This window comes from Gobio gobio, assembly GCF_949357685.1.
Source record: "Gobio gobio genome assembly, chromosome: 6".
Taxonomy (NCBI): domain Eukaryota; kingdom Metazoa; phylum Chordata; class Actinopteri; order Cypriniformes; family Gobionidae; genus Gobio; species Gobio gobio.
In genome coordinates, this window is record NC_137102.1 from 60,149,682 (window position 1) to 60,176,778 (window position 27,097).

Here is a 27,097-nt window from a genome sequence, read left to right on the forward strand (position 1 = left end):
TCCCCCTGACCAATCAGAGAGCGGCGAACGCTGCGCTCACGTCATACGAGAAACGCCAGCCAATCACAGGCCAGACTGATCTGAGTGTATTAGTCTTGAGACGCGTCGGGATTCATCGAAATTAAACCATAACTGAGATACGGCTTAGTGCGATTATCAAATCACAGACTGAGTCAATATATGAGACGTGTTTCAGAGTGAAGCAAAATGAAAGGTTGATGGTTTAACGTTTGAAAAGGAATCAATTAAATAACTATATTTATTTAAATATATATTTTTTTGTTTTACAGTGAAATATTACAATAGTAATATTTTTTAATTTTTTATTATATTTAATTTTTGTATTCGGTAATAATAGTCAAAGTCTGATGGTTTAACATTTAAAATTATTAATTAACTATGTCATAAACAATTTTTCACTGTTTATATATATATATATATATATATATATATATATATATATATATATATATATATATATATATATATATATATATATATATATATATATATATATATATATAATTATTAAATATAATTAAATCATTATTATATAATTTTTTAATACAAACATTTTTCTTTTACAGTGAAATATTACTATTGTAATATTTCTTATTTTGTACAATATTTAATTTTTTTATTCGGTAATAGTCAAAGTCTGATGGTTTAACATTTTAACATTTGAAATTATTAATTAACAAAGTCATAAACATTATTATTGTTATTTTACACTGTTTATATATATATTTTAAAAAAATTATGTATTAATAATAAATTAATCATATATATATATATATATAAAATTATGAAATATAATTAAATCATTATTATATTATTTTTGAATACAAACAGTTTTATTTTACAGTGAAATATTACTATAGTGTATAATACACTATTGTATAATATTTAATATTTCTATTTGGTAATAACAGTCAAATTCTCATGGTTTAACATTTTCAAAAGTGTAAAATTACATTGTTTATGAGTGTCTTAATTTCTTCAGTTTATATATATATATATATATAAATTGAGTATTCAAAAAAATAATGTAATAATAATGATGTAATTATATTTATATATATAATTAAATAATTATTATTATATATTTTTGGAATACTCCATTTTTTATTTTACAGCGAAATAAACATTAAATGTGACAATAGATTATTATTTTTTATTATTAATAAAAGTCAAATTTATTTATATGGCATCGTTTCAAAGCAGCTTTACAGAAAACGTGATGACATTAATGTTTACAATACTTACATAAATGTATATCAATTATGAAATTATAATTTTATAGTCAGCTTTTTCCCCACATTGTGCGCCCCTAAAATAACATATACATTTTAAACTATTTTAATGATTTATTTAAATATTATAATTGTATAGTTATCGATTATATATTATGGATATCTTCCCTGAATCGTCCAGTTGAATTCTGGTTCTGACATGACGTGAGCGCAGAAAACGATGATGTAATGAGGTGATGTAATCACTGCAATACTCCTGATCACACGCACACACCCACAATGCATTGCGGCCTTGAGTTACCCAGAATCCCCTCTCAGATGTGTGTTTTATGTATGGACTATTGGACTGAGACGCACTCGGGGCTCGATTGGAATATTTTGCACTTTCTGCATGTGGAGTCCCACACGTCTGCGTTTTCAGCATGGTGAAGATGAGCCTTACAAACACACTGTGACGCCGCTGCAGATCAGACGCTGTGCATCATGGGGCTTTCGTTTCTTTGTTTGTTTGTGTAACTCCATACCGTTAGATTTCCCGATGGTGTCACACAGGTCCAGTGCTCTTTAACGTCGTCTGCTGTGGTTTAATGGCCGATGCTGCTGAGAGACGTCTTTCTGACAGTATTACTGGAGCAGGAATGTTTGTGTCGTATTCGTTGCGCTGTTTCGTTCGTGAGTCTTCTTCAATAATGCATAATTCTAGAGCAATACACTGGACTGAAACATTAAAGGAATAATTCACCCAGAAATCATCCTTCACACTCATGTTGTTCCAATGCAAGTCATATCAAACACTTCAGATACACAAAGACTCATAGTACTATGGCGGAATAAGCCCCGCCTTCTACATAAAAGAGCCAATCGCTGACAACATGAGGACGAGACATGATTTTCAGGTGAACTGTCCCTTTAAATGACCGAATCTATTCAAACGGCTCTGATGGATTGAGCCATTCGGATCCGCTATTTTAGACTAAACCACAGTGCAATTAAGTGTCTTTGTAAAGTTATTTGGCGGTTTAATTTAAACTGATTTAACACGTTTACAATGCAGAGTATTTGTATCCGCACTAAATACTTGCAGTTCTGTTATTGCTGTACATCCCTGCGGTTAGAGAGGCTGATCCTTCATTTGTACTGACTTTATACCAGTGCTTGGGCTTATTGTGAAGGATTAATCAGTTCACTACAATTTATTATTTATTTAAATGTGTGTGTATGTGTATATATACACACACACACACATAGAAACAAACTATTTTATGTATTATTATTTCTGTCAGGGCATCTAACATGAAAGTTTGTAAATATATAATAGATTTCATCAACTTGACTGCACATTGATCGACTTGACATTAAAATATATTTGCAATTAATCGCAATAGTGTACTGTGTATATATATATATATATATATACACACACACACAATTAATCGTTAATTGACTTGACAGCACTGATATACTGCATATGTGCGAATAATCGACTTTACAGCACTAATATATATATATATATATATATATGATAATGCTGTTGAGCTGATTAATAATGGTTGCTCTTATATATTTTCATGTCATGGCGATTCATCGTGATTGATCGTATATATTATAATGCTGTCAAGTCGATTAATCACACTTAATTGTGTGTGTGTGTGTGTGTTTATGTACACTATTGCTTTCGAGGCGATTAATCACGATCAATTGTGTGTTTGTATACACAGTTATTGCTGTTGAGTCAATTAATCATGATTGATTGTGTTTGTGTGTGTGTATGTGTGTACACAGTACACTATTGCTGTTGAGTTGATTAATCACGATTGTGTGTACACAGTACACTATTGCTGTTGAGTCGATTAATCATGATTAATTTTGTGTGTGTAGTTATTGCTGTTGAGTCGATTAATCATGATTGATTGATTATGTGTGTGTGTGTGTGTGTGTGTGTGTGTGTGTACACAGTACACTATTGCGTCGATTAATCCCGATTGATTGTGTGTGTGTGTGTGTGTGTGTGTCTGTGTGTGTGTGTGTGTGTGTGTGTGTACACAGTACCCTATTGCTGTTGAGTCGATTAATCGTGATTAATTGTGTGTGTATATACACAGTACGCTGTTGCTGTCGATTAATTGTGTGTGTGTGTGTGTGTGTACAGTACACTATTGCTGTCGAGTCGATTAATCACGATTGAGAGTGTGTGTGTGTGTGTGTGTGTGTGTGTATGCACAGTACACTATTGCTGTCGAGACGATTAATCACGGTTGATTGTTTATAATCGTATATGTGATGCTCTCACGTCGATTAATCACACTTAATTGTGTGTGTGTGTGTGTGTGTGTGTGTGTGTCACAGTACAGTATTGTTGTCGAGTCGATTAATCACGATTGAGAGTGTGTGTATGTGTGTGTGTGTGTATACACAGTGCACTATTGCTGTCGAGACGATTAATCACGGTTGATTGTTTATAATCGTATATGTGATGCTCTCACGTCGATTAATCACACTTAATTGTGTGTGTGTGTGTCACAGTACAGTATTGTTGTCGAGTCGATTAATCACGATTGAGAGTGTGTGTGTGTGTGTGTGTGTATACACAGTGCACTATTGCTGTCGAGACGATTAATCACGGTTGATTGTTTATAATCGTATATGTGATGCTCTCACGTCGATTAATCACACTTAATTGTGTGTGTGTCACAGTACAGTATTGCTGTCGAGTCGATTAATCACGATTGATTGTGTGTGTGTATATATACACACAATACACTATTGCAGTCGAGTCAATTAATCACGATTGATTGTATATATTTTAATGTCGTCGATCAATCATGATTAATCGTATATCTGATAATGCTGTCGATTAATCACACTTAATTGTGTGTGTATACACAGTACACTATTGCTGTCGAGTCGATTAATCACAATTAGTAACATCTAACATACGTTTATTTATTTTACTATCATTGATGTACTATTATTGTTTTTGCTCATTTGGAATTAGATTGTTTATTTTTTCATTTAGTAATGTAGTAGTGTTTGTCATTTTTATTAGCAACTAGCTGGAATAAATTATATATTTAAAATATATTTTATTTAAAGTAATGAAAATGTTTGTGTGGTTTTAGTTAACGCTAATAGCCCTTGTTTCCGTTACACCATTGTATGTGGACTTTAAGAGCAGCATGTTTAGCGTGTTGTAGGAAATACGGTTTCTTTTTCAAACAAGCTTTAAAATCACGGCTCGAGTTCCTCTGAAACCAAACACAGCCGTTTAATGTGGATTCACACGAGCCTTGACATTAGAGAGAGACGTGATTTAAAACACACACACACACACACGCTGAAGCACAAACGGGCATGAAGAGACTCATATGCATGCATGCATGCCCGCAGACGCTGTGAATAAAACCAAGTGCATGATGGGAAACCCAGTAAATCGTGCCAGCACGTGTCTCAATGTGAACCTGCCACAGACTGACGGATCCGATGGAGTTTCCTCTTTCACTGTTTCCAAAAGAAGAGCTTGTGAATAATGTCTCTGATGTTCAAGGACTTCGCATGAGTGGGTGTTTTTATACCGGGGATGTTTCTAATTTTCCTTTTTAACCATTTTGATTGTTCTTAAAGAGGATGATAGTGGATTACTGCAGCATTTGCTTCCTATTAAAACAATAATGATCACCTGACTCTGTGTTTCTTATTAAAAACCTGCATCAGTGGAGAAACTGAATGTCTTTTAATAAACTCAAAATTGTCAAAATATAGTGACAAATGCATCCCAAGGCATTATTTTTGTAACATATGAAAAGGTCTTTGTTTTGGAACGATAGGGGAAAAAGTAAAAATACAAAAAGTTATGAGTGCTACTAAGGTCAAAGGTCATCGTATAGTGATTTTTACTAGAAAAAGCTCATTTAAATTAGATGTTTAATGTGGTTCATTTTAACATTGGTGTACTGTTGTTTAGTGTGAAGGTGAATAAATGGATTACAACTGCATAAATATAATTTAGCACCATAAAATATAAAGTAAAAAACATTATTGAACTAAAATTTAGTACAAGCATTTCAAACTTGTGTTAATATTTAAAACAAAAATGCATTATAGATTGTTTTTTTTTTAAATATTCCTCAAAATACTTAACATTAAGATGAAAAACGAGTCAATTATTTTCTGTGGTGATCAAGAAATGATCAAATTCGTAACTTTTTGTTAAAAAAAATTTCATTTAAAGGTGCAGTGTAGTATTCATGTGGATCTATTAACAGAAATGCAATATAATATACATAACTATGTTTCCAGTGGTTTATAGAGACCTTACATAATGAACCATTATGTTTTTATTCCTTCAGAATGAGCCGTTTCCATCTACACACACCGCGGGTCCCTTACAGTGAGGCCGCCATTTTGTGCCGCCATGTTTCTATGGTAGCCCTAAAGGGACAAACTTCTCTATAAAGCGCTAGCTCCTCTCTGCGGTCTCAGATGATGACATGTTTGTCCTATGTCAGCCACCATAGTTTCTCTGTGCTCCGAAAGGGAGGGATTCACAACTTCACCACAACTTACACACTGCACCTTTAAGAATATTTTTATTCCCATTTCTTAATTTGTTAGTTTTACAGAAACGGAAATTAATTTCGACTCGTTTTTCAACTATCATTAAGTATTTTTGGGAATACAAAATATTAAATGCAATTTATAAAATAAAAAAAGAGTTAAAATATTTATGATTTTGAATGCAAGTCACGATTAAACATCACACACACACCTTTAAGATCACTGCGCACGGAAATGAAGACACAGATACAAAGGTTTATTGTTTTACAGTACAAAAACGAAAACAAAAAAACAAGATTTTATTAAAGAAGCATAAAAAATAAAACTCTTGATACATTTCTTATAACCGTCAAGTCAGCTCAAATGATACGTGTATACAATTGTTCCAGCTCACGGTTAAAAGGTCCATAAACTTTCAAATAAAATATATTTCAATTTTAAATTTCTTCAATAATTTTCTCATTTTGTTATAAATTGCCTATATGTTGCACACAGGAGAACAGAAATATGGAAAATAAAGATAAATTTGCTGTAATAAAAGGGTCACATTATAATCTGGGATATTTATGTCAAGGTAAGCAAATGAATTGTAAAAATAAAATGTGTAAAAAAGTCGTCGTTTTTTTTTTTTGTCTTTTCTAGAAAATTATTAGCTAACGCCTCATGGCTTCAAGACATGCAGAGTTTAACTTACAAATAAAATGATACATGTTTTAAAAACTACATTAAGTTGTACTTTTCGAAAACAAATCCCAATGATTGTATTCAGGATATTTACAATTAGGCCTGAAAGTCTTATTGAAATAACTTTTGGTTCGGCGTACAAAAAGGATTCAAGCGAAACGGAAAGGAGAGGAGAAATGAATCATGGGAAAAAACGGTGTTTGTTTTCGTTCCGATGCCTGAGATTGGCCAACCCTGTTGGAAAGCAAACGATTTAACGTCAGGTCTGTGGTGTTGATCCCGAAAACTCACCGACCGCGCACACACACACACACACACACACACACACACACACACACACACACACCTGTACCTTTAAACCAGTCACACGGAATCAGATTCTGGGGAAAAACCGGCTCAGATTCACAAACACTCGTCCGGAGCGACTCACAAAGCAGGAAGAGCGGAGAAAATTCGGCACAATCTTCGTTTCTCGACGGCGAGTTTCACCGCCAAGGCACCATCAATCATGTTTAATCTTCAAAACGAGTTCTAGAAAACTGTACAAATCATGCAAACCCAACGATAACTGAACAAAAACGAGATGTGGAGACGTCCCGCGGCGAAACTACGGAAGCCCTGCGTGATTTAGCTGCCACACGGACTCAGTCGGGACTGTTTATTAGCGTTGGGATAAACGCGGGATGACCTGAAGTGTGTAGTGTGTAACCGGAAGCCCTTAAGAGTGTGTGAATTCATGGCTTGTCACTCAAAAACCTACAGATTCATCCCCTTCACAGGCTAAGTGCGGGAACGCTTTAACCTCTTTACGAGGGCCGGAAGACACTTTTTACTCCAGCGAGAGAACATTTCAATGTGTCGCAGTGCACAAAAAGCGCTCACACACACACACACACAACATTCGAGTACACTTACACAGACCTCTTGATAGAGGGCGCCGTTCACAACAGATGAAGTCTCCACACGCCCATGTTTCGACCCTGTTTCAGGAGTGTGGATTGGTGGAACGAACTAACTAACATCCCAGATCCGGCTAACCAGATGTGGGCCGGATGTGGGCCGAACGCTATGGGATGTGCCGCTCGTCCTTAAAACATCAAGGAGCTAAATGTTTTTAAAAGAAACACTCCGCCGGTTTTAGAAATAGGGCTTATTCAACATCTTTCCTACATTTAGATGAGTGGGCAAATGCATTTTTGTCTCAGTGCATGTATTGTTTTAGTTTCGCCGCTAGCTTAGCTTAGCATAATGAATGGAATCCTATGTTGCCAGCTAGCATGTCCCGAGTAAAAGTGACCCCCCAAAAAAATCGTATTGTGGCTTGTGTATTCACAACGAGTACAAATAGCGATGCAGATTAAGACTAGGCGATTTTCCTAGGCTGATATTAACTTGGGACTATTAGGGCGAAGCACTGCTACTTGGGCGCAGAGATATCACGCAACACATGAATTCCCAGAGATATCTCTACGCCCAAGTAGCAGTGCTTCGCCCTAATATAGTCCCAAGTTAAAATCAGCCTAGGAAAATCGCCTAGTCTTAATCCGCATCGCTATTTGTAATTAGTAATTAGGTGTTTGGATCACTTTTACTCGGGACTTGCTAGCTGGCAACATAGGATTCCATTCATTATGCTAAGCTAAGCTAAGCTAAGCTAACTAAAACAATGCATTTGCCCACATATCTAAATCTAGGAAAGAAGTAGAACAAGCCCTATTTCTAAAACCGGTTCCTTTAAGGTAGTGTGGCAACGGTTATGATATTTATAACATGTACTATTCTATCAGATTCCACATCCACTAGTACGTCAGATACGTATAAATATTAAGTGTTACATCAACGTCTCTCGTGTGTTTTGGTCTAAATGAACGCAGTCTTGCGTTTTACGCCGCCGCTGTCGACTGCATTTAAAAAAAACAGAAACGACAACATCTTTAAAAAATAATTTAAAAAACGACGCGGCGCTCTTAAAAACAAATGCCTTAGACAAAAGTGCAGCGTAAAAATATCTGCGAGTAGAAAAAGTGAACACAAACGGCTAAGATTACGCAAGTACTTGAGTTTCGTCTTATTGTTGTAATCTGAATAGTGTCATATCTAATAATTACTCTAGTTTTAGGAGAAGATCCGGATGCACTGTGTGGCGGGAATGTGGCATACGGGGCACTCGGGCTCTTGTGATTGGCAGATCTGCCCGGCGCAGTCCATGCAGAAGAGGTTGTGCCCGCACGGGACCAGTGCAGCCGTTACTTCACTCTCGCAGCACACGTAACAATCCCGAGGCACCATCCCAGCCAGAGCGCCTGCTTTGAGGCGACCCAACATGGTGGAGGCGATGCCCGCGCCGCTTCCCCCGCCTTCGGAATCCGTTGGCGAGCCACCCGGGAGCGAAGACGCGGAGCAGGACGAGTAACCGGTGGTGCTCCCGCCGCTACTGCTGCTGCTCCCGCCGGAGAACGACCCGCCTCCTCCGCCCGTCTGCAGCCAGGAGAGGGCGCTGAGGGGGTCGCTTTGGGCGCGGCGGGCGAGCGGGTGATCCGGGTCGGGCGATAAACGCGGCGTCACCGCGCCGCCGCTGAGCCCGCTGCTGTTACGGCGAACCGGCTGCTTCGCGCCGTTAGCGAACGGTGCCCAGATGTTAGCCGCGCCGAACTCAAACCCCAAATCTTCGGATGTCGGCGGGACATTTGGAGTGGATTCGCCGGCGAATGAGAAGCTTCCGCCCGTGCTACTCGTGCTGAAGGGGCTTGTGGGGCTCCCGCCATCTTGCGCGCGCCGCGCGCCGGAAAACGACTCCGCGCCATTGGATAAGGACATTTTGCGTGAGGAATGCGATGACGGCGGTGGTGGTGCAGAATGAGTCGCACGCGACCAAAGCGCCCCGCCGAACCCAAGCGCCCCGAGCCCCTCTAAACTCACATCCGTCCCGTTACTATGGAAGTCATTATCGCCTTGGAGGTCGACGAATGCGCCCGTTCGGAGCGTGATGTGCGTTTCGATCTCCTCGCGCGCGCGGTCCACGTTCTCCGGCATCCCGGTGACCTCGAACACCGGGTCTTTCTCCCGGCTCGGGGTCACGATGTAGGTGTGCGTCTGCTGCTGGATGCGTTTGATCGTGGCTCCTTTGGGTCCCACCACTAGCCCCACGACCCTGTAGGGGACGCGCACCTGGATGGTGGTCTGGCCCGGGAGGTTGGGCGGGCCGGAGAGTGACCCGCTCGTGGCGGTGCCGCTGGCGCCCGCTTTGCAGCGCGAGGCTCGGATCATGGAGAAGTGCTCGGCCGCTGAGATGATCTCACGCTTGGCCATCTCCACATCCTCCCGCCGGCCCGTCACGATGAACACCGGCTCTTCTCCTCTCACCGGGGTTTTGATGTAGGTGTTCGTTTTCGCTCGCAACGCTTTGATCTTGCAACCTGCCGAAACAACCAGAGAAGAACATTAAAGATGGTGCATTGTTGAAGCAGAAGCATTCATTCGGTTTTACTCGGTGTACTGGGAAAATACCGGTATATATTTTATTTCAAACAGTACGATATCATTATTTTGCTCATTTCTGTATATGCAGCTGTTCCGAAGTTCACCGCAAGATGGCAGTGCGCTACCCAAACTGACGCGAAACCAGCAAATGTGGTGCCATAGAGGAACAAAATAAATACAGCAGTTGAATCTCACTCAACACGCCCAAAAGGAGTTAATAAAGAGAGTAGACGTGAAATTTGGAATTACTTTGCTTATAAAACTGCTGAAGAACCATCAAACCTTGCCAAGCATCGTCACTTCATTCCTGACTTGTAAGATATTAAGAGATCGACAAGTGAGTGCATAATTCTAACGATCTAATTTAGACATTTATTTTATTTTAACACTCGTCAACGCACATACATAAGATCGTATCGTTTAAATATAATGAATTCTCCAGCGTTCGTTTCAACCAGTGATGTTTAGATTTCATAATATTTGCACGCATACTATTGCACTATATTCGCATAAGACATAACCAACTGTGTTTAAGTGACGACTCACTAAAGATGGACATTTTTGACATAATTTTGTGTGTATTTGACTAAGGAAAAACTACTTAATTTGGAATGCGCGAGCTCTTTAGGCTTGTGTGTTTGTTGTTGGCATGAGCGCAAAGAAAACTCTCTCAGAGAGCTCCCATACCATGTATGACGAAATGCTATAAAATCGCTCGCATGTTCAAATTGGCGAGGTTTAAAAAGACATGGGTAGTGATTTCCGTCAGCTGTCCCGAAACGAAAGCATAAGTTTTGAATCGGAGCGCGCAGACTGCTATAGTGCATGTGCGATGTCTTTTGAAGCTAGAAGCAATTTGCTCATTTTGAGAGCTAGAGAAGTGTATTGCTGAAATTACTTTGCACAAGAAAGTTTCCAAAAGACTGATTTGATAATCTTTGTTGATTCATTTAATAATAAACATTTGCGGTAATTTCCCGCTTTATAAACCTAAAACCTGCGAGAGTGAGTGAAATTATGCGCAATACCCGCGCCAAAATTCAGACCGTGTGTGGTATCGATTTAATATCGGTACTTCGGTATTAGATTGTGGTACCGTACCGAAGACTAAATTGTGGTATCGAGCCATCCCAACTAGGGATTCTAGATTCAATTCTGATTTTTGTGGATATATATCAGATGCAGCGCATAGCTAGTTTTCTGATGGCTGTCAGTTGGCACTACTAGGGTTGGGTACCGTTCACATTTTAACTGGTATCGATACCAGTACCGGAAATTTGGTACCAGTACCCAACGGTACCTTTTTTCTGTACTTTCGGGATGTTTACATCAATAACTGTAAAGAACCTGTAAGTCATTTATAAAAGTGTTATTGACATTATGCCAGAGCTGCCCTCGTCTGTCATGCTTGATTACTGTAATATTTACTAGCAAATATTAGGCTACTAGCTAATTAATTTAATTCATAAAAACAACCATATTTTTTCTTTTTAATTTAATTTCTATGAAAAGATTTCCCACAAATTATGTGTTATGTATTTTATGGTAATCAAATGAAGATATAAGACATTCATTTAACTTATCTTTTAATTTAATTAAACTTTTTTTGTCAAACAAAGTGCTGCTCAGCTGAGCTTTATATGGTTAAAATTTAGAAAAGAACAAAAACTCAAAATTAAAGTTTTTATTATTATTACATTAGTGTTAGTCCGTGCGTTCATGTCCTCATATGAGAGGCAGAGATGGAAACATGCGACCGTCACACACGATTCTGAGTGTGTGTGTGTGTGTGTGTGTGGTAAACCGCGCGTCTATGGCATTCATTTGCACAGAGACACGCATGAATCGTATTTTAATGGTCTTTTTGCGGTTTAATATTCACACACACTCGTCTATATCAAGCCTGTAGTGCTCCAGTCAGAAATTGAAGCTTTCGCGCCTCGATCGCCCCCCGGTGGCCGGTCCCAGTACAGCTCCTAAACCCCGCCTCTCCATGTATTAGAATGGGCGCGAGACACACTAAACAATTTAATTACACTTCAAATAATTGTTTCCTAAAGATGGTTTCTGTCATTATAGGCAGTTTTTATTACAATAATTTCATTTCAAGTGTTCGTTTTTTAAATAAGTTTAGTTTTAGTGAGTTATTTGATGCTATAAAAACGGGGGTGTGACGTCATGATTGACAGCTGAGATTGACGGCTTCTCTGAGTGAAGTTGTCACTGAGGCACTAACGGACTTTTTTCTGGATTTTTGGGAGGAGATTGGAGCTTTAGCTTTCATTTCTACACTTCCATAACTGTTTATTTCACACCAACATAATTAATTGTTCTGCATCTGTGAGAGTGTGGGCGGGCTTTTGATAATCGCGCCTCTACTTCCTGTTCTCTACTGCGCAACTCCGGTCCCGAGATCGCTACTGCGCAGACTCGGTCCCAAGATGTCAGCGCCGTGAACGGGCCTATGAAAGCTTCAACTTTGGTCAGCGGAAGTCAATGGAGTCGCGTCGTCCATATTTTTTTACAGTCTATGGTCTATATCACCAGATGCGATCTCAGGTACCGACATTTGGTGCCGCTTGATTTAATGTGAATCTGTTCTCGGTAGTACCGACTTAATTCGGTCTGTGCCCTTAAAAGTACCGAGTTCGGTACCCAAACCTAGGTACTACATTACTGTAATATTTAAGGTTCAAATTAAATTTGCATACAAACACTTAAATCACACTCAAGGATGTTTTTTTTTTTATAATAAGTTATAATACTAACTAATACTAATAATAATAATACTTTACAATTACATAATAAAATTTCTAGTCCAATTAGTTTTGAAATATTAACATTTAAATGGTGGCTGTCATAACTTGACGGATTCATTCAAACATGCATTAAATATTGAAGAACATTAAAAATTATGATGAATATGGAATACGGTGCATATATTTATCAAAATGCTCATCTCTGGAGTTCATTTTTTCTAGCTGACTAATGAGTTTATGGAGTTTATATGACGTTAGATGACATTGTTTACAAGCTGTTTTACATCCTTCTGCGGTTGAAACACTGGCCGATTAAATTATATGATATGGATTTCAGTAAGTTGTCCTGTATCTTTTAACACACTTTCAGATGCTCATTCATGTTTATTTCACGTTGTAACTGGTGTTCAAGCGGAGGAGGAGCATTAAACGGTGACAAAACGGTATATATATATATATATATATAGAATTTCGCAATAAAATGGGCGTAATTTGAAATCTGAGACTGTGTCATATCAATAATAATAAAGCACAAAGAATATTGGGATTTATTGGATTGGAGGAGCTACAATTCCCGTTCATTCAACCAAGAACAGGATGGACCAATCGATTCTTGGGATTTAAGGATCAATATCGGTTTGCAAAATGAGAAAAAAAAAAAAGAAAAAAAAAAGAGAAAAAAATGATATTTTATATTTATATTCATGACCTAATGTTCCATGAAACTCAAATAAGAATAAATATTCATGCTCAAATTTATCATAGCATATCGCAACAAAAATCTAATGATTTCAGGCGTACCATGCTTTAATTCAAAACTATTTATAGTAAAATTATGCAGAATATACAGTTTTTATTAACGCACTCACTAAAAAAATAATTGAAAATAATCAATTATATTAATTATTATTAATTAGTAGCAGCAGGCTACAGTTTTTTTGATGAGCTTCTTTATTATAATAGACTACATGGTATGTCTATCTTTTTTACAATAATTAAAAAAACAAAAAAAAAACACATATTCAAGGCCAATAATAGTGACAGGTTTTCAATCATCACAGTGTATAATCAAATAAATAATGCCCAAATAAATATTTGCAAATTAACCACAATCTACATAAACTTTTAACTTGTTTTTTATTAAATGTCTTAGGTATATAACATTAATTATTAATAATAATTAATATAATGAATTAGTAGTAGCATGCTACAGTTTTAAAAGGAATCATGGAGATCACATGAAGAAATTACTTTTAATAAAATATTTTAATAGAATATATGGTACATCTAATAAAATAAAAAAAAACACCACATGACTAATTTAAAATAAATTATCATAAAGATTATGGCTTTCCTGTGGCTCAAAGAGAGCAAAGGTCATGGGTTCGATTCCCAGGGAAAGCAAGAACTGACAACATGTAAAATGTGTAGCTTAAATGCAATGCAAGTCACTTTGGATAAAAGCATATGCATAAATGTATAATAGTGACACTTTATTAATCATCATAAGGGTATAAATCAAATAAATAATGCCCAAATATATAAATAATGCCCACATTATTTATTTATTTATATTACTTATTTATATTTATTTATATTTATATACTTGGGTATATAACATTAATTATTATTAATTAGTAGTAGCATGTTACAGTTTTTGAAGGAATCATTAAGAAATTATTTAATTAAATTAATTAAAAATAATAATGACTTAAATTAACATTTTATGAGCTTATTTTAATAGACTATAGGGTATTTCTATCTATCATTTATGAAATAAATAAAACACCACAGGACTATTTAAATTAATTCACAAAGGAGGTAAGAGATTTATTTTAGGCCAATATATATATATATATATATATAATAATTGAATCAATAATTCCAGTATATTATTGATAAAGCCAATTACAGTTATAAATCATAAAGTGCATAACCAGGTCACATTATGTTATTGTTTCAGTGAATATGCTATAAAAAAGAAATATGAAGATGAGCTTTTGACAGGCTCTGTACTTTTAATAATTAATTTCAATAAGTACAAACAAACAGTTAAATAAAAACACATCTGTAAACATGCACGTAATAATTCCAGTATATAATTAATCAATAAGTTAATGGCCACAAAAAAGCCATCATTTTAAACGATCATTCCTCAAACGGACGCCTACATTAATAATAAAGTGCAAAATGAAGAGTTGAAACACACGCGCGTCGGTCTCATGTTTTCATTGTTATCGCGCACGCGCACAGGCGCACTGTTCCTTTAAATCCGCTCGCGTCCCTCAGCCAATGGCGCGCGTGCTCGGTGACGTCACAGCGGCAGCCCGAACGCATGGCGTTTCAAACAAAGAGAACAATGGCAAACCCTCGCGCCGCTCGCATGAAGTCGTATTTGCATCGCGTGTAACAACGCGCAACAACAACGCACAACCTCGGATGAATGTATACAGCGGGCGCGTGCACGAGACGGCGCGCACGCGCGCCCAGAGGCCCTGTGTACTTGCATAACTCATATCCTCGCGTGACCCCTGCGCGTCAAGCGAACGCGATCACAGATCAATAATCGGCAGACAGTGCGACGGGGCTCTTTTGTCTGGTTTGGAGCTAGACCCCCTCCTCCATCTCCTCCACCCATCACCCCTCCTCCACCAACAACAACATCCACACTAGAGATGGTCAAAACAACACAAAACCGCACAAATGCAATAACACGCGCTCATATTTCTGATGCATTTGCATTGTTTATGTCTGAGTAAATCTGAATCTGAGTAAATATTAAAATCTCAGACATTAATAACACTATTAAAAGTGATCTGCCACACAAAAGTGTTCATCTCACACACGATTAATGTTCAAATGCATTGCTTTTATGGTGTATAATCTCGCGGAATAATGCCAATTGCATGCAAATGATTACTCGCAACGCGTTTGAACAAAAGAAAAGCATCGCAAGTTGTCATTTGCATGCAATTGGCATTATTCCGCGAGATTATACACCATAAAAGCAATGCATTTGAGCAATAATAAAGCATTGGAAGTGTTTTTTTTTCCTATTATATATTAAAATCTCAGATATTAATAACACTATTAAAAGTGATGATCCTTCTATGCATCTGCCAGTTCATCTCACACACGATTAATGTTCACATGCATTGTTTATAACCTCGTGGAACACACACAAATAATGCCAATTGCATGCAAATGATTACTTGCGATGCTTTTCTTTTGTTCAAACGCGTTGCGAGGGGTAATTTGCATGCAATTGGCATTATCTGTGTGTGTTCCAAGAGGTTATAAACTATAAATGCAATGCATTTGAGAAATATTAAAGCATTGGAGGTGTTTTTTTCTCTCTGTTGTTTAGTAAATAATCACCTTGTCTGCCGACGATCTCCGCCACATGCTCTGACGTGGGCACGGGCACGCACTCGGTCATGTTGACGCTTCTCTTGCGGAGCACCGAGCTTTGTTCCCCGAGGATGGAGGAGGAGTGCGGGTACCCGCCGCCGCCCGAGCCGCCGTAGTACTCCGGGGAGGGCGAGCACGAGCCGGGCGATTCCCGCGAGCCGTTCGAGTGCTCGAGCATCTGCAGGTCGACGTAACCGACGTTCCCGTTCTCCCCGTCCAGACAGTCGCTCTTCTCCATCGACATGATTGACAGCTGATCCAGGGCGAAGCGCAGAGCCTCCTGATGGTGCTCGTCCCGGGGCTCGTGCTCGCTCTCGCGGGCCGCGCTGCTCACAACCATCTCGTGATCCATAATGTCAGGGTGAAACAAGGGACTGGGCATAGTAACCCCCGCGTGGGCATCAGACACCCGACCTAGAGGAGAACACACACGAGAAGTCACTCAAAGCATCTCACACACACACACACACACTCGCGCTCCTTTGTCTGTATTGTTTCGGCTGCGCGCGTTTCACTCTCCCAACGGCTGGATTTCTTGCCGTCTAAATACAGTTACGCGCGTCCCCGCGACACCAAATCAGTTTAAAATTTAAACTGACATTTAAACTTTGAATGCGAGTTTGAAGAGAGATATGTCCGTTGGACGCGGAGTGTTGTTGTTGTTAGCCGCGGCGCTAGCCGGAGATGATCAGTCACATTGTCGCCTTTGTTTGTGATCTCCGCCGCGCGCCACGCGGGCAATCAAACCGGGCGTCACGGAGCCCGGCGGAAAAGAAAGTCGCGTTAGACGCAGAGACGGAAGCCTCACCTTATGTCCTCCCGCGCCGCTCGCCGCTCTTATCTCGTGTTTTCTGGAGGATGAGGTGATGATGATGCTAACCGCTAGCGGAGCTGCTAATTGTTGGGGGGCGGTTGGAGGAAAAAGTCCGTTTTAAAAGCATCCGCGGTAAAAGAAAATCAAACTCCAGCGCGCGGTAGATTCACGCGTCCCGCCTCGGCGCCGCTCGGCTCATTGTTTTCTGTCCGTTTTCACGCGAGAGGGGAATAACGCGCTTTATCCCGTTCCTCCGGTCCGCCGTCTTTGTCTGTCTGTGTGTGCAGACGCACGCCACGCTCCTCTCTCTCTCTCGTTTCTCTCTCTCTCTCTCTCTCTCTCTCTCTCTCTCTCTCTCTCTCTCTCTCTCTCTCTCTCTCTCTCGTTTCTCTCTCTCGTTTCTCTCTCGTTTCTCTCTCGTTTCTCTCTCTCTCGTTTCTCTCTCTCTCGTTTCTCTCTCTCTCTCTCTCTCTCTCTCTCTCTCTCTCTCTCTCTCTCTCTCTCTCTCTCTCTCTCTCTCTCTCTCTCTCTCTCTCTCCCAACCGTCTCGCTCACACGACGCTGACGTCACCCGGCGCACAACAATGGGTTCAAAGGCCACGCGCTGCGCTTCTGGAGCGAGTATTTCTTCCAAAATTAATAAATATTTCAATAATATATGGCCATTTAAAATAAATAAATATATATATATATGGTTAAAACGTCTTTTACTTAATATTAATACGTATTAGCATATCTATATAATTAACATATCTATATATATTTTTTTAAGAAATTGAAGAAATTCATATTTGTATTAATCAAGGACGCATTAAATCGATAAGAAGTGACAATATTTTCCTCTATTATATTGATGTTTATTATCATCATTAATATTAAATAATATATCATTATTTATGTTCATATATGTATTATTTATGTTCATATATTCCTAGCTTTGGCAATATTGTATGATTTACATTCATGAATTTGAATTTGACAGCAATGACTACATACAATATTACATATCAAATAAATGCAGCCATGATGAGCTTAAGAGACTTCATCAAAAACCTTAAAATGAAAATTAATTGTCAACAAAAGGGCCAACTCAGCAGTTATTATAGGCTACACACTCTCACACACACAATCTCTCGCTCTCACACCCTCATACACACACACACACACACACACACACACACAATCTCTCTCACACCCTCATACACACAAACTCTCTCTCTCTCACACACACACACACACACACACACACACAATCTCTCTCACACCCTCATACACACAAACTCTCTCTCTCTCACACACACACACACACACAATCTCTCTCACACCCTCCCACACACACAATCTCTTACACACTTTCATACACACAATCTCTCTCTCTCGCTCACACACACACACAATCTCTCTCACACCCTCATACAAACACACACACACACACACACACACACACAATCTCTCTCTCTCGCTCACACACACACAATCTCTCTCACACCCTCACACACACACAATCTCTCTCACACCCTCATACAAACACACACACACACACACACACACACACACACACACAATCTCTCTCTCTCGCTCACACACACACAATCTCTCTCACACCCTCATACACACACAAGCACTCTCCCACACACACAATCTCTTACACACTTTCATACACACAATCTCTCTCTCTCGCTCACACACACACACAATCTCTCTCACACCCTCATACAAACACACACACACACACACACACACACACAATCTCTCTCTCTCGCTCACACACACACAATCTCTCTCACACCCTCATACACACACAAGCACTCTCCCACACACACAATCTCTTACACACTTTCATACACACAATCTCTCTCTCTCGCTCACACACACACAATCTCTCTCACACCCTCATACACACACAAGCACTCTCCCACACACACAATCTCTTACACACTTTCATACACACACACAATCTCTCTCACACACACCATCTCTCTCTCTCACACACACACACACCATCTCTCTCTCTCACACACACACACACACACACACAATATCTCTCTCACACACACACACACACACACACAATCTCAGACACACACTCTCAGACACTCATTCACTCACACACACACACAATCACTCTCCCACACACAATCTCTTACACACTTTCATACACACACATAATCTCTCTCTCTCTCACACACACACACACACACACATCTCACTCACACCCTCATACACACACAATCTCTCTCTCACACACACACACACACACATCTCTCACACACACACAATCTCTCACACACCCTCATACACACACACAATCTCTCACACACCCTCATACACACACAATCTCTCACACACCCTCATACACACACAATCTCTCACACACCCTCATACACACACAATCTCTCACACACCCTCATACACACACAATCTCTCTCACACACAATCTCTTACACACTTTCATACACACACACAATCTCTCTCTCACACACACACACACACTCATGTAAAGAAAGCATGCGCATGTTGACGTGTTGAAAGACTTTTATTTGCCAAGTATACAAAATGATCCTTCAGCTACAAGTGTTGCATCCTCAAAAATATGATCCAAATTTTCTTGCAAAATAAAGGACATACAAAACCACCTCCACATCTCAAACATGACATCACGACCAATCGTGTTGAAGACAAAACATGATCATCTAATCGAGTCAACCTGGGCTGTGGAGAAGCGAAATCAAGATCATGAATTCAACCGCAGCTCCACAATAATAATCATAATAATAAATCATCACAAAACCTCTTTAATTTAATGTTGAACGTCATCTGTCAATGGATCGAGGGGGGTGTAAAAGCACCAATGTAAAGCTTATGTCTACGGCTCACTGTAACAAACGTTAAAAACCAGGGGAAGCACCACATCTGTACCAGCGAACACACACCATGCGCACAACTAGTACATTATTTCCAAGTTATTAGTCATAAAAACATGGCATTTTGCTTGTGTAAAAAACGAAAAAGTGTGTAAAACCGCATGATCTGACAGAAATTAGCTTACAACGTCTGACCATAAAACCCCTGACGCGCTGAAACCTCACTCGAACCCGATGAACACACGAGGAGGAGGAGCCAAAGCCCAAACTCGTACAGAAATAGAGCGGGCGATGTTTACTTCTATAAACTCGGCTGAGGCGTTCGGGACATCGGGAAGTTTCACAGTGGCAGGAAGAGAGGGCGTGTTTCTGCATAGGGATCAGCTCTGAGTCTTTGGGTTTGTGGGGAGGGAAAATACTGTCATCCAGGTCATTCCCGTCGCCAGCCGCTTCCCTACACACACACACACAGAGAGAGAGAGAGAGTTACAATACAATTGACCTATCGGTAAGCCCCTCCCCTCGAACGCAGATGAGCCAATAGCAGTTGAGTATCAGTTGCGCTGGGACCGGAACTCGGACATCTTCATGCTGCGTTCACACCGGACGCGATTCGCGCGAGTGATTTACATGTTAAGTCAATGCAGAGATGCGAAATGGCATTCTGCGGCGCGATTCGCGCGATTGAGGCGTTTTGAACGCGCGATTCGCTCAAGTTGAAAAATCTGAACTTTGGCGGATATTTCGCGCCGCGTTAACCAATCAGGAGCTTGCTCTAGTAGTGACAACAATGAGGAGAAAATCTGTATATTAATATCTGGTTCAGACAATATGATTATCACTGTGATAACATTAAATGACATGAAACACAACCCAGTCTCTTTTTGTTAAATGCAAGTTTATGTTTGATCAATAATACAAAAGTATAAGTAATGTATAACAAGCTATACATGAAATAAAGCAAACAATGCAGTCAAACATTCAAAGTCAGTGCTAGTCGGTTAACGTTACAACTGCAACGTACAGTTATAGCCTAAAAATATAAAGTAATGAAACTTCTCTTTGCCCTCAGTCTGAACGATTTGCCAGGGAACAAATTATAGATCCATGAGAGCAAATATCGGCCGTTACAAGACGAATTATAGCTTGAGCCGTCACAGAGACATCAGAGCAGCGGCAGAAGAACTGGCCGAGGAAAGGTTGCTCTCGCCGGCTTTGACGAACGCTGAGCGCCGCTGATCCACTGGAGCTCACAACTCCGACAACGGCAGATAAAATGTTCAAATAGGCACTCTTTATATAAATAAACCACAGCTTTAAACAACTACATTATCGACTGAAAAAGTCTTAAAAACTACGTTGTCACACATTAACAGTAGATTTAAAAAAAAAAAAAGACGTGTAAACACAGCCCATGTCAGCCATTCACAACGAGACGAGCCGCTGGCGGAAGCCCCGCCCATGACGCGAATTCGCATCTGTTGTGCAGTGAATGTCACGCGCGTTTCGCGCGAGTAAACTCAAAATGTACACGCGTCCACCTTCGCGCGAATTATTTGCGCGAATCGCGTCCGGTGTGAACGCCACATAAGGCTTCAGCGCCATAGAGAAACATTGGAAAATCCGAAGCTCTCATCGGTTTGATGGTGTTTATGCTACAAAAATACTCAAATGTCGTGCCTGAGGTACTGTAGCACTGACTCCTGAGTAGGGTTGGGAACCGAGAACCGGTTCTTATGCAGAACCGAAAATGATTTTTGAAAAATACCAGAACCGCGCGAAATTCCTAAGTTTCGGTTCCGAAAACGGTTCTGGTGCAATGTGTGTGCGAAGCGCTGGAAGCGTATCCGAGTGACAGCCAGTGTTGCCAAGTCCGTGGTTTTCCCGCTTTCCACTGTTGCCGCGGGCTGTGTTTCATGTCCGCGGGTTGAAGCGATTGTGCAATTGTGCGGGTTTTGTTGTGAAAACCTGGCAACCCTGGCTCACCTCATCATGAATATTAATTACGTTGCCTGCCGCTTCCAGGAGTGTAACGCAGTTCAGCCTGAAAGCCCTCGCGCTACACATTTACGGTTTTGCGTCAGATATTTTCTCGTTGACCACCAGCATAGCGAAGATAAAGTCACAAGTATGGATTCATTTCCAAAGAATGAATGATAATGAAGCAAAATGTAACACGTGAAAAGTTAATAACATGCAAAGGAGGCTGCACTAGCAATTTGACAAAACATTTGCTACAGCAGAGAGTGCCACAGGGCTTATACCAGATTTATAGTGAAAGGCATATATATATATATATATATATATATATATATATATATTTTTTTTTTTTGTCAACCGTTGAGTCACCATGGTTTAGGTAAGCGTTTAGGCACAATTACCTTTGTAATGCTGAATTGCAATTTATTATTTACAAGTTCACTGAATAACTGAATTACTATTAAATTAATACCGGTATACAACTAATTAATAAATATAACTAATAAATATAATTTATAACTTGGTTTTATTCAGAGACAGAGAGATAAAATGTAATAAGACAATTTCAGAGGTGTTCATTTGAAAAACAATGTGTTGCAAGAATGGCTTAATTAATACTGTAATATATGTACAGTACAGGACTTTTTTGACATTGCCAACCTGTAAATAAATTTTAGAGCAAGTAATAAACACAAAATGGATTGTTTGAGTTGCGTATTGTGCCTTTTTCCTTTACCACAATTTGTTTAATAATTTAATGGAACCGGAATCGGAATCGTTAGGCGGAACCGGAACCGGAACCGGAAAATTTCTCACGATTCCCAACCCTACTCCTGAGAGGATTTTCTGTTTGTCATATTCTCGTTAAGTTACGATTAAAGTCCCTGCTAACATACAAACCGAAATAACGAACACACTGTAGATCAAAAACACGAAGGTCTACATTTCAGTGCCTCTCCATATTAAACTGGTTATATGTAAATTAATTTAATTTGAGATATGTTTAAGGTCTACATTATCTGTCCTACTAAGGACTCTTATTTTGATGGGTGTTATAGTGAAAGGAAGAGCTTGCACGCAGTTTATCGCAGTTGTTTTGCAGATACAATGTTACCAGTTATTAACTGCACCTCTGAAAAGTCATAAGCTCTGTGTATATGTTTGTGTACTGTTAGTTGTGTGAGTGTTTTTGTGTAATTTGCTGTGTATGTTAATGGTAATGCAACGGAGAGAGAGAGTTTGTGAATGAGACGTTAATGCGCACTTCTTCTGCTTTGTTTGTTCAGCTCTTACGATGATTTTTTTGGAGTGAAAAAGCCATCAGTAAAGTTTGGCCATCATTCGGACGGGATATACGCTACATTCTGTGTCCAAAAACATCTCAGGATAAGGTTTTCACACTGACAGCTGCACATTGCAAGATATAGCAACTCCGTTTGTTTGTCCGAGTTAGCAACAGTAACTAAGGGGGGCGGGGCTTACCGATAGGTCAATTGCTGGAATGAGTAAGGAATAATTGCCTCATAATTGGAATAATAATGCACACTCCGCTTTGCGTTGTGACCGCATCACCACCTCGGGTGTGCATTATTTCTCTAATAATTCAACGGCCCGGAGTCCATTATTCCGCTTAGACTACGGTTACCACACCTCAAGACATCGATCCGATGATATATTTAAAGGGATTCGTCTGGTTTTTGTACTTAAATCGCTGTTGTGAGTAGGACTATTTTTTCCGCGTCTCATCCAACGGCTCTTTTGCTAGTTCCAAAACGTCATTTTAAAGCTGTTAATGGAGGCTTGAGTCACTGATAGAAGACTAATGCAGTTATTAATGCAGCGAGTTATTGGAGAGAGAGAGAGAGAGCGAGAGAGCGATTGCAAAAGCCTGATGGTCCTCGAGTGACCCCTGACCCCGAGTGAAGAATCAGTGGTTTCTCTTACAGCTATACCGTCTCCATCTCCTCGTCGTTGGACTCGTCCTTCAGAGATTGAGCATCACAGGCGGCTTCCTCTATGTGTGCCAGCATGTCTGCCATCAGGGCTTCCTCCAGCCTCTTCCTCACGCTGTACACCAGATCCTCCTGCTTCCTGTGGAGGAAGAAGAACAACAGCGTTCAGGAACATTCAAACTAAAAAACAACAGACATTTACTCATTTACTCAAACTAAACCACTCATGAGATTTTGGATTTGGGTTTAAAAAAAATATACATTTTCTTTGTAGTTAGGGTTGGGGTATATATTTTACTAGGGCTGCACGATTCAGGGAAAATATCTAATTAAGTTGGCTTGAGAAAGCCTGACCAGAAAGTTTGAAGAAGTTTAAAGTTAGATTGATAGATTAGTTGAAAGAAAGAAAGATGAATGAGTTAGAAAGAAAGAAAGAAAGAAAGAAAGAAAGAAAGATGAATTATAAAGAAAGAAAGAAAGAAAGAAAGAAAGAAAGAAAGAAAGAAAGAAAGAAAGAAAGAAAGAAAGAAAGAAAGAAAGATGGATGGATTAGTTAGAAAGAAAGATGGATTAGTTAGAAAGAAAGATGGATTAGTTAGAAAGAAAGATGGATTAGTTAGAAAGAAAGATGGATTAGTTAGAAAGAAAGATGGATTAGTTAGAAAGAAAGAAAGAAAGAAAGAAAGAAAGAAAGAAAGAAAGAAAGAAAGAAAGAAAGAAAGAAAGAAAGAAAGAAAGAAAGATGAATTATAAAGAAAGAAAGATGAATTATAAAGAAAGAAAGAAAGAAAGATGGATGGATTAGTTAGAAAGAAAGATAGATTAGTTGAAAGAAAGAAAGATGAATGAGTTAGAAAGAAAGAAAGATGAATGAATTAGAAAGAAAGAAAGAAAGAAAGAAAGAAAGAAAGAAAGAAAGAAAGAAAGAAAGATGAATTATAAAGAAAGAAAGAAAGAAAGAAAGAAAGAAAGAAAGAAAGATGGATGGATTAGTTAGAAAGAAAGATGGATTAGTTAGAAAGAAAGATGGATTAGTTAGAAAGAAAGAAAGAAAGAAAGAAAGAAAGAAAGAAAGAAAGAAAGAAAGAAAGAAAGATGGATGGATTAGTTAGAAAGAAAGATGGATTAGTTAGAAAGAAAGATGGATTAGTTAGAAAGAAAGAAAGAAAGAAAGAAAGAAAGAAAGAAAGAAAGATGAATTATAAAGAAAGAAAGAAAGAAAGAAAGATGGATGGATTAGTTAGAAAGAAAGATGGATTAGTTAGAAAGAAAGAAAGAAAGAAAGACTAGTTAGAAAGAAAGAAAGAAAGAAAAAAGAAAGATATATTAGAAAGAAAGAAAGATTAGTTAGAAAGAAAGAAAGAAAGACTAGTTACAAAGAAAGAAAGAAAGAAAAAAAGAAAGATATATTAGAAAGAAAGAAAGATTAGTTAGAAAGAAAGAAAGAAAGACTAGTTAGAAAGAAAGAAAGAAAGAAAAAAAGAAAGATATATTAGAAAGAAAGAAAGATTAGTTAGAAAGAAAGAAAGAAAGACTAGTTACAAAGAAAGAAAGAAAGAAAAAAAGAAAGATATATTAGAAAGAAAGAAAGATTAGTTAGAAAGAAAGAAAGATTAGTTAGAAAGAAAGAAAGATTAGTTAGAAAGAAAGAAAGAAAGAAAAAAAGAAAGATATATTAGAAAGAAAGATTAGTTAGAAAGAAAGAAAGATTAGTTAGAAAGAAAGAAAGAAAGAAAGATTAGTTAGAAAGAAGGAAAGAAAGAAAGAAAGAAAGAAAGATTAGTTAGAAAGAAAGAAAGAAAGAAAGATTAGTTAGAAAGAAAGAAAGAAAGAAAGATTAGTTAGAAAGAAGGAAAGAAAGAAAGATTAGTTAGAAAGAAAGAAAGAAAGATTAGTTAGAAAGAAGGAAAGAAAGAAAGAAAGAAAGAAAGAAAGATTAGTTAGAAAGAAGGAAAGAAAGAAAGATTAGTTAGAAAGAAGGAAAGAAAGAAAGATTAGTTAGAAAGAAGGAAAGAAAGAAAGAAAGAAAGAAAGAAAGAAAGAAAGAAAGAAAGAAAGAAAGAAAGAAAGAAGGAAAGAAAGATTAGTTAGAAAGAAGGAAAGAAAGAAAGATTAGTTAGAAAGAAGGAAAGAAAGAAAGAAAGAAAGAAAGAAAGAAAGAAAGAAAGAAAGAAAGATGGATGGATTAGTTAGAAAGAAAGATGGATTAGTTGAAAGAAAGAAAGAAAGATGGATTAGTTGAAAGAAAGAAAGAAAGAAAGAGTGTTATTAACCCCTGAGGGTTTTTCCAGGGTCATAACTGGTCTTGGTGTTTTCTGTCAGAGATGGTCATCCACACTCACAGTAAAGAACTCTACCTGCGGATCTGGGAGCGCAACACTGACAACACATCTAAAATAAATGCAAAGAAACCATTTGTCTTTTTTTTTGACATCTGATTTTATGTATGATCTCTACCTTGATGTTTGTTTCTTTTGATCCTCATTTTTTACAATATTTACTGATAATTGTTTTGGTATAATCATATCAATATTAAAATGTAGCATTAAAAAATTAACAAATAGCCTAATTTTCAACCATATACAATTTTGTAAAATTATCAGCTAGCTAAGAACTTTGTTCTGGTCTCTAACTCCAGTCTACACTAAATTATATTTCACTACACATTGTCAACATAAATAAGCTGAATGACTGTGGATGATTAAACTAATTCTTACTATCCACTCTTGCTGAATTGGTTAAGCACACTTGTGTTCTCATCTCAGATGCGTTCTGAGCAAATGAATAAACTGATTCGCTCGTTCAGTGTTGGACGGATCAGTTGTTCTAATCAGTCGCTAAAATGATTCGATTCAAAGGAGTCATTGGTTCGCGAATCGGACATTAGCAGACGCGTTGTGTGCGAATCCCGTCTGTTAGAACATCGCAAAAGATTTGTCAATACAGAATACACTTCATAACTGAATATAATGTGTTCCCGTTTATTGAAAGTATGGTTTATGTCAGCTGGTCAGAGAAGAGTCAATGTTTTTTTTTTGCGTAGTTCACACTAGGGATGCGCGGTATACCGGTACTGGAAAAATACCGGTATATATTTTATTTCAAACGGTACGATATCATGATTTTGCTCATTTCGGTATATGCTGCTGTTCCGAAGTTCACCGCTAGGTGGCAGCGCGCTACCCAAACTGACGTGAAACCGGCAAATGTGGCAACAGAACAAGATGAATACAGCAGGTGAATCTCACTCAACACGCACAAAACTCATTAATAAAGAGAGTAGACGTGAAATTTGGAATTACTTTGCTTATAAAACTGCTGAAGAACCATCAAAACTTGCCAAGCA

The 27,097-nt window shown here is 38.5% G+C and overlaps 2 protein-coding genes across 3 annotated transcripts in view; both read right to left on the reverse strand.

The window, feature by feature from the left end:
* Positions 1 to 8,131: 8,131 nt before the first annotated feature.
* LOC307128152 (RNA-binding protein MEX3B) lies at positions 8,132 to 17,238 on the reverse strand. Its single transcript, XM_079819796.1, has 3 exons — positions 16,950 to 17,238; positions 16,109 to 16,555; positions 8,132 to 9,907 (listed from the first exon to the last, which is right to left on the reverse strand). The coding sequence occupies exons 2-3, from the start codon at positions 16,521 to 16,523 to the stop codon at positions 8,607 to 8,609; spliced, it is 1,716 nt and encodes a 571-aa protein (XP_079675922.1). The 5' UTR covers positions 16,524 to 16,555; positions 16,950 to 17,238; the 3' UTR covers positions 8,132 to 8,606.
* Positions 17,239 to 19,474: 2,236 nt separating this feature from the next.
* mbd3a (methyl-CpG binding domain protein 3a) overlaps positions 19,475 to 27,097 on the reverse strand; it is a 28,574-nt gene continuing 20,951 nt past the window's right edge. For both annotated transcript variants that reach the window (XM_079819906.1, XM_079819905.1), the window contains exons 6-7: positions 23,744 to 23,890; positions 19,475 to 20,273 (exon numbers count right to left, since the gene is read on the reverse strand). In XM_079819906.1, the coding sequence (XP_079676032.1) occupies positions 23,746 to 23,890 (145 nt within the window). In that variant the 3' untranslated portion in view covers positions 19,475 to 20,273; positions 23,744 to 23,745. The remainder of the gene's footprint in view (positions 20,274 to 23,743; positions 23,891 to 27,097) is intronic.

Excerpts from the sequence above, each read along its gene's own strand:
- LOC307128152 (XM_079819796.1), bottom strand. The coding sequence starts at position 16,523 with ATGCCCAGTCCCTTGTTTCACCCTGACATTATGGATCACGAGATGGTT. Across the intron at positions 9,908-16,108 it reads GGAGATCGTCGGCAGACAAG|GTTGCAAGATCAAAGCGTTG; the intron begins GTGATTATTTAC and ends TTGTTTCGGCAG.